Source organism: Theropithecus gelada, unplaced genomic scaffold (genome assembly GCF_003255815.1).
Source record: "Theropithecus gelada isolate Dixy unplaced genomic scaffold, Tgel_1.0 HiC_scaffold_15891, whole genome shotgun sequence".
Classification (NCBI taxonomy): domain Eukaryota; kingdom Metazoa; phylum Chordata; class Mammalia; order Primates; family Cercopithecidae; genus Theropithecus; species Theropithecus gelada.
Genome location: NW_020257649.1, coordinates 1183 through 9843, shown reverse-complemented (window position 1 = coordinate 9843; position 8661 = coordinate 1183). Strand labels below are relative to the sequence as shown.

At 41.5% G+C, this 8661-nt stretch overlaps 1 protein-coding gene across 1 annotated transcript; it reads left to right on the top strand.

The window, feature by feature from the left end:
- The first annotated feature begins 4713 nt into the window (after window positions 1-4713).
- On the top strand, window positions 4714-7370 carry LOC112617190 (protocadherin gamma-A7). The gene has a single exon (XM_025373948.1). It carries the CDS (start codon window positions 4917-4919, stop codon window positions 7368-7370), a length of 2454 nt encoding a protein of 817 aa, XP_025229733.1. The 5' UTR covers window positions 4714-4916.
- Window positions 7371-8661: the final 1291 nt, after the last annotated feature.

Genomic DNA, 8661 nt, shown 5'->3' with positions numbered 1-8661 from the left:
GTGTGTATCCAGGGCAACTTAAATCTATGTTCCTGGGATGCAATCCTAAAGCTTGGCCCAAATAAGCTCTACTTATATTATTTTTTAAAACAAGACTTTCCTTATCTATCTGACTCAAATTCTAAGAAAATAATTTTATAACTTTTTTTTAAACTATAAAGCAGCATAGTGAACAAGTATTTGTTGACATCACCGTTATTATAATTATTCGGTTGTTAAGAAATAACTAAGCACCCGATGCTGTGTGCCTACTACGATGTCTTTTGCATACTGTGTGCCTGATAGTATTTAAGAGTGAAAATGACTGGGTGCAGTGGCTCACACCTGTAATCCCAACACTTTAGGAGGCCGCGGTGGGGGGCTCACAAAGTCAGGAGTTCAAGACCAGCCTGACCAACATAGTGAAACCCTGTCTCTACTAAAAATACAAAAATTAGCCGGGTGGGGTGGCATGGGCCTGTAATCCCAGCTGCTCAGGGGGTGAGGCAGGAGAATCCCTTGAACCCTGGAGGTGGAGGTTGCAGTGAGTCAAGATCGCGCCACTGCACTCCAGTCTGGGTGACAGAGTGAGACTCTGTCTCAAAAAATACTACTAATAATAAATAAATAAAGAGTGAAAGTGAATTTTAAAACATGCTTGGTAGTGTCTGCTTACAGGACATGTCTCTAAAAATAATGACTGGTGAATGGGAGAACAAATGTTAATGAGGTTCAAATAAATAAAAATTTAAATATTTTAGCATTTTAACCCAGACAATAAGGCTTCCATCACATAGTAACTGTTTATTGAAATATTTCAAGAAAAAGGGGATTATCATTTAGAAGACTGATTGGTCTTATTTATTATGACTGAAATGTGCAAACAAAATCATTGTTTCATGAACAGAAAACAGCAAAGTTTTTGACTATCAATGATGTTCGAATAGAAAACGGATCACTAAGGAGATAGGAGATTCTGTTACCGGCAGTCTTCAAAAGCAAGTTGATGGCCCTGGAATTAATGGAGTACAGGGAATTTTATAATTTGATGACTGTTGAACTACATTATAGTCAAGATTTTTTTCCAGTCATGAATTGGAGGATTCTACAATCTAGTGGCATTATAGAATGGATTGGCCACTTGTGCATCTGAATTTGTTATGAATGTGTAAGAAAAAAGTAATTGAGATGATACCTTGAAAATAAATGGAACCTCCTTTGTAACCTGACTTTGTCAGTCTTCATAAAGATAACATTGAGTTGATGTGTTTTTAAATAAGGTGCTAAGAGTAATATGTGTTTTTCTAAACCAATATTGTGGTATTTACATTTAAGGAATTATTATAGATTTATTTGTCTCAAGTTTCCAAATGTGTATACCTAACCAAGAGATCTAATCATACACATCTTCAAAAGCTCATTTTTTTTGTATCTTTGTGATATACTTTGATAAAATAACAATTTTAAACAACTTGAATCTTGGATATTAGTCTTGTGAGTTAGATGGGCTGTTATATGTATGATTACTTCATAAACTCTGAAAGTGTGAATGTCATTTTATTATACCACCAATTTGGGATGTTAAACTACATCTTGAGCTTTCGTTGTTATAGGGAAAGCTCACTAACTACTTTTCATGGAGACCACACTGGTTTATTTTATTCTCTTTTTACCTGTGACCATTTCATTTAAACAAATAAAACATTTCACTGATGGAAAAACTACCAACTTCTACTCTAGCAAAAGTCATTCATTCATGTGGACTGACCAACTGTTAAACATCCTGGCAATCATGGAATTTGCTAAGTTCTGACTAAATGAGGTTCTTTAATCCACCTGCAATACTGATCATTAATAATAAGATAGGCTATCTGAGGTTTTGACAGTTCATTATAGAATTTTGAAACATCAGGAAAAAAACTACCAAATTATTGTCTTATTTTATGGTCTGTGAAAGCCTTTTTTTTTTTAAGACAGAATCTTGCTCTGTGTTCCAGGCTGGAATGCAGTGGTGTAATCTCAGCTCACTGCAACTTCCTCCTCCCTGATTCTCCTGCCTCAGCCTCCCAAGTAGCTGGGATTACAGGTGCATTCCACCATGCCTAGCTAATTTTCATACTTTTAGTAGACATGGGGTTTTACCATGATGGCCAGGCTGGTCTCAAACTCCTGACCTTAAGTGATCCACCCGCCTCAGCCTCCCAGAGCGCTAGGATTACAGGCGTGAGCCACTGAGCCTGGCCTGAAAGGCATTCATTTCTGATCAGGCTTCTGTTGAGGTAGTAATTGTCAAAGGGGAAGGAGTAAAATCTCAGAGGAGAAACATTGGAAAATACCTTTATCTTTGCTTGAGAATGAAAATCTAAATGGAACTTCAAAGAACTGTTTTGTTGTTTGTTAGTTTTTTAGTAAAAAAAAAAAAAAAAAAAGTCCCAAAAAGAAAAGAGAGAAGGTAATCAATTCAATGCCCAGGAAGCCAAATAGACTTTACATAGAATCTTTTTAATGCAACCAAACAAATGGTTAGGATTCTTCCCAATATCTTAGTCAACAATAATATATACTCTTTAAACTATGAAATGATTTCAATTTGATATAATGAGCTTATGTCAGATTTTATTAAACATGTTTTGGTGGTCTAGTAAAGATCTTTAATATTTAATTTTATGATGTTCAATAACTTAGAAAATGTGAATGCTAGAGATGATGAAGCCATTTACTCCATAGAGTATGTATGCTTTGTGTTCAGAGTAGTCTATAATTTAATTTAACTAGATCTTATTTCTTTTTCTCCAAAGAAGGTACCAAGACACAATAAGTTAATTGAGACTTTTTTAAAACAGTAGAATAAGAAACAAATGTGAGATGAAACTATGAATTCTGAGGCATCAGGTAGAAATGGATCAAGACATTGAGAGCTATAACCTCCAAACATGGAAGTTTGTTTGAAAATGTCTACAACAAGCGCTTATGTTGTTTAATAATCATACACTTTGCTTGCCTCAACAAGAATTTCAAAAGTACTATTAAACAAATAGAATTTAACTCCAGTTTACAGAATTCATCTGTAATACCTCTATTAGTTCCTTTAAACAAAATTTGTCTACTTTGTGAATGCAAAGATAACTATGGATTATTTTGATAGATGGAAACATAATCTCCTGCAAAGTATTCCCTGTATTCTGGAGCAATGCCGCCAGAAAGCAGAAATAGGTTACTTAGGAGACTCCCACAAAACTAAGTTAAGCTTTCTTAGTGTTAGTTCTGGATTCTCCTGGTTCCACCAGCTACTCTCTAGGACCTAAAATAATTTACAAACCAAGACTGTTTCTTGCCAGGTCTTTATTCCAGAGCAGGTCATTCTCTTTTATTCTGCAACTGTGTGAAAGGAGCTTTCTTTTCTTTCTGCTAGCAGAGGGTAGCCTCGGATCCATCAATAATTTAGTTTTACTCTATCAACATCAGTGGAGAGACGAGTACCTCTAAGGATCCTCTGAGGACAGTCCTGCATTTTGCTCAAATGCTGTCTAGAGATCCCTGTTTTCTCAATTACACTAGAATAGAGTAGGTTGAAAATTTGAATTGCATACTAGGATGAAGAGTTGAAATGAATTGCATAATGAAAAGAATCAACCAATCCATTATCCACTTTCTTATGAATTCACAGCCCAGTAGGATCTCTGCAGATTTCTGCCTTCTGTAGAAAATGGGTTGCTTCTATAGCTGATTGTTGCAGCCAAGACAAACAATGATTTCTTTCTTTTTTTTCTCACAAGACTGTGAGTGAGAATATTTGGATTCCGACATTGTTCTACTACCATATAATCCATAATCAGGAACAAGGCAATTCCTTTCTCTCTCTCTCTCTCTCTCTTTCTTTCTCTCTCTCTCTCTCTCTCTCTGGCGGAGTTTTGCTCTTGTTGCCCAGGCTGCAGTGCAATGGTGTGATCTCGGCTCACTGCAACCTCCGCCTCCCGGGTTCAAGCGATTTTCCTGTCTCAGCCTCCTGAGTAACTGGGATTACAGGCACGCGCCTCCACACCCGGATAATTTTGTATTTTTAGTAGAGATGGGGTTTCTCCATGTTGGTCAGGCTGGTCTCAAACTCCCGACCTCAGGTGATCCGCCTGCCTCGGCCTCACGAAGTGTGGGATTACAGGAGTAAGCAACCGCGTCTGGCCCCCCACCTCTCATTAAAATGAAGGTGTTAGACCATCTCTAAGGTTCTATACAATCAAAAATTTATTAAAATAGGTCTATATATTTTACAACAATTTTGACTTTCTGAATCCTGCATGATGGTGTCTAGAACATATGTGTTCAATTAATACTGAATGAATTAAAATTTATATACACTGATGTAAATATTTTCTACGTAAAATTTTTCATATGTATTTAAATAAAATTTACCTTTTTGCCTTCAATGACTGATTTTCCTATGTGCAATAACGTGTGAGTCAGTGCCCAAAAGAGTCACTTGAAAGTTGCAAAGCAAAGCAGTTTTTAAAAAAATTATCTAAGATTATCAAACACCCATCCATGAGTACTGTTGCATTAATTCAGTGTCTTAAAATGGATTTTTAAATTATCAGGGATATCTAGAGCAAAGAAATTTAACAGGGAAATTTTGAAAGATGAAACAATTTTCTATGAAATCAGTGTATTGTGTGCATCAGTCTGGTGCAGTAACTTAGTAAGGACTCAGAGCGCCGCTGTTCACCAACCAGGGAAAAACTGTGCGAGAGATCCCACAGAAACCACCGAGCACAGAGAAACGACAGATTGCGATAAGCCCTCTTCTAGGCTGCACTAAACTCAAGCTTCTATCCTGCTGGATTCTGAGCTCCCCTTCCGAAGACAGAGGTGTCCACCCAGATACACCTGCATTCTGAAGCACTTCCCGAGACTGGCGCCTGAGCAGGAGAAGCAGGACTACTATGGCGGCTCAGCCAAGGGGCGGGGACTACAGAGGATTCCTCCTGCTCTCCATCCTCCTGGGGACCCTGTGGGAAGCCTGGGCAGGACGTATTCTCTACTCCGTGTCGGAGGAAACGGACAAAGGGTCCTTTGTGGGTGACATCGCCAAGGACCTGGGGCTGGAGCCCCAGGAGCTGGCGGAGCGCGGAGTCCGCATCGTCTCCAGAGGTAGGACGCAGCTTTTCGCCCTGAACCCGCGCAGCGGCAGCTTGGTCACTGCAGGCAGGATAGACCGGGAAGAGATCTGCGCTCAGAGCGCGCGGTGTCTGGTAAACTTTAACATCCTGATGGAAGATAAAATGAATCTTTACCCTATAGACGTGGAAATAATAGATATTAATGACAACGTTCCAAGATTCTTGACGGAAGAAATAAATGTAAAAATAATGGAGAATACAGCTCCCGGGGTTCGGTTTCCGTTAAGCGAGGCTGGGGATCCAGATGTAGGCACGAACTCCCTCCACAGTTACCAGCTCAGCACCAATCGCCACTTCTCCCTGGCTGTGCAAAGTGGAGACGATGGAACTAAGTACCCGGAGCTGGTGCTGGAGCGGGTGCTGGACCGGGAGGAAGAGCGGGTTCATCACCTGGTCCTCACAGCCTCTGACGGCGGCGACCCGCCCCGATCCAGCACCGCCCGCATCCAGGTAACAGTGGTGGATGTGAATGACCACGCGCCTGTCTTCTTTCTGCCTCAGTACCAAGTAACTGTCCCCGAGAATGTACCAGTGGGCACAAAACTGCTCACGGTACATGCTATCGACCTGGACGAGGGAGTCAATGGGGAAGTGACATACTCTTTTCGGAAAATAACTCCTAAACTTCTACAGATGTTTCATCTGAACTCGCTTACAGGAGAATTATCAACTTTAGAAGGATTAGATTATGAAGAAACTGGCTTCTATGAAATGGAAGTTCAGGCTCAAGATGTTCCTGGTAGTCTGACAAAGGCAAAAGTACTGATCACAGTTTTAGATGTAAATGATAATGCTCCAGAAGTGATTATGACGTCTTTAAGTAGCTCAATCCCTGAGGACACACCTCTTGGAACAGTAATTGCTCTTTTCTACCTACAAGACAGAGATTCTGGGAAGAATGGTGAGGTGACCTGCACCATTCCAGAAAATCTACCTTTTAAATTAGAAAAATCAATAGATAATTATTATAGATTGGTCACAACCAAAAACTTGGACCGGGAAACACTCTCTTTGTATAACATCACACTGAAAGCCACAGATGGCGGAATTCCTCCCTTGTCCAGGGAAACTCACATCTCCATGCAGGTGGCAGACACCAACGATAACCCACCCACCTTCCCCCACTCATCCTACTCAGTCTACATCCCTGAGAACAACCCCAGAGGGGCCTCCATTTTCTTAGTGACTGCACAGGACCACGACAGTGAGGAGAATGCCCAGGTCACTTATTCCTTGGCTGAAGACACCATCCAGGGGGGACCAGTGTCCTCCTATGTCTCTATAAACTCTGACACTGGAGTCCTGTATGCGCTGCAATCCTTTGACTATGAGCAGTTGAGAGAACTACAACTAACAGTGACTGCACGTGACAGCGGGGACCCACCTCTCAGTAGCAACATATCACTGAGCCTGTTTGTGCTGGACCAGAATGACAACCCGCCCGAGATCCTGTACCCGGCCCTCCCCACAGACGGTTCTACTGGCCTGGAGCTGGCACCCCGCTCCGCAGAGCCCGGCTACCTGGTGACCAAAGTAGTGGCAGTGGACAAAGATTCAGGCCAGAACGCCTGGCTGTCATACCTCCTGCTTAAGGCCAGCGAGCCAGGACTCTTTGTGGTGGGGCTGCACACGGGTGAGGTGCGGACGGCGCGAGCCCTGCTGGACAGAGACGCGCTCAAGCAGAGCCTCCTGGTGGCCGTCCAGGACCACGGCCAGCCTCCTCTGTCAGCCACCGTCACACTCACCGTGGCTGTGGCTGACAACATCCCCGAAGTCTTGGCCGACCTGGGCAGCCTTGAGCCCTCCAACGGTCCTTACAATTCTGACCTCATGCTGTACCTGGTGGTGGCAGTGGCCGCAGTCTCCTGCATCTTCCTAGCCTTCGTTCTCGTACTGCTGGCGCTCAGGCTGCGGCGCTGGCTCAAGTCACGCCGGCTGCAGGCTTCAGAAGGTGGCCTGGCGAGTGTGCCCACCTCACACTATGTGGGCATGGATGGGGTGCGGGCTTTCCTGCAGACCTATTCCCACGAGGTCTCCCTCACCTCGGACTCTCGGAAGAGTCACCTGATCTTCCCCCAGCCCAACTATGCGGACACACTTATCAGCCGGGAGAGCTGTGAGAAAAATGATTCTTTGCTAACATCCGTAGATTTTCATGAATGTAAAGACAAAGTGCCAACTATTCAGGTGAGCCCAGCCCTTCCTTTATTTCCATGAGTAATTTGTTTGCATGATATTTCTCTATTATTTTGCAAAACAAGTGTTTTGAAAATAGGGATTTTAAAAACTTTGTAGAGGTAAAACTGAGTTTACCAGTTTCCTTCAGTTGTGACACTTTAATATAGAACACATAGGATATAGCATTTCTTTAGTGAAAACCTGTGTACAAGATTATGAAAAAGTGGACTATCACATTTTATAATTTCCACCTACTTTCCAATCTATGTTCCAACCTACTTTCTTCACTCATATATTTTATAAATTAGAATGAATCGAGTCTTTCACATTGCACAAGGTCAGCAGGAATAAAACACACCTCAGCTGCCTTCTCAGGATTCTCTTTTGCACTTAAATATATAAAAGGTTCTGCAAGATTTCTTCCATGTGAAGATTTTTTCTGTGCCTGATTCTGCCTCCATGTACCTCAGCTTGGTGGTCCTAAAAAATCTTGATTGCTTCTTGACCTATTTACAGTATAATCACCTATTAATGGGGTGGTAGTAGAAGGTTAGAGTTATGCCTAAAGAATGAAATGTGTGTGTATCACACTTCACTAAGATCTATATCAAAGACAGATGCCACACTAAAGGCCATCAGACAAAACCAATAAAATATGTCAAATGAAATGTCATTTCAAGTGTTGTAATTGGCATTTGACATAGGCAATTACATGTTTTAACAGAGAATTCCAGTGTGCTGTTTTAGTGGTACAGCCAGGTGAAGTGTGTCTGTGGGCTATCAAAGTGGGAGATTGGGGATACTGGCTTTGTTTCAACTGTCTCATTTACTCAAACCCTCGACTATCTTATGTACACAGATCCTAGACCAGTAGTTGATTTTATTTATTAGGTCTACTGAAAAATTCAGTTGGAAATAACCCAATCTGGGATTAACTACTTCCGTATTCTTTTGTGTAACATTTTAGTAAAACTCAATATATCAAGTGATTGTCATCCAGAAGGGGTGGATGACAAGGTAATCTTGATTCCAGAGACCTTTGAGTATTAATTAAAAAGACACTTTTAGCCAGGCATGGTGTTGCAAGCTATAGTCCACCTGCATGGGAGGCTGAGGCAAGAGGACAGCTTGAACCCAGGAACTGGAGGCCCACCTAGATAATATAACGAGATTCTGTCTTTTCAAAAAAGACTTCTTTTTAGACTAGTGTTGTATTTGGTAGTATTTTGCACACGATAAACTGTACAATAATGTGGGGGATATATTTTACAAGTTCTGCAGTGTTCACATTTCAGATGTACAATCACTTGGGGTAGCAGACAATGTTGCT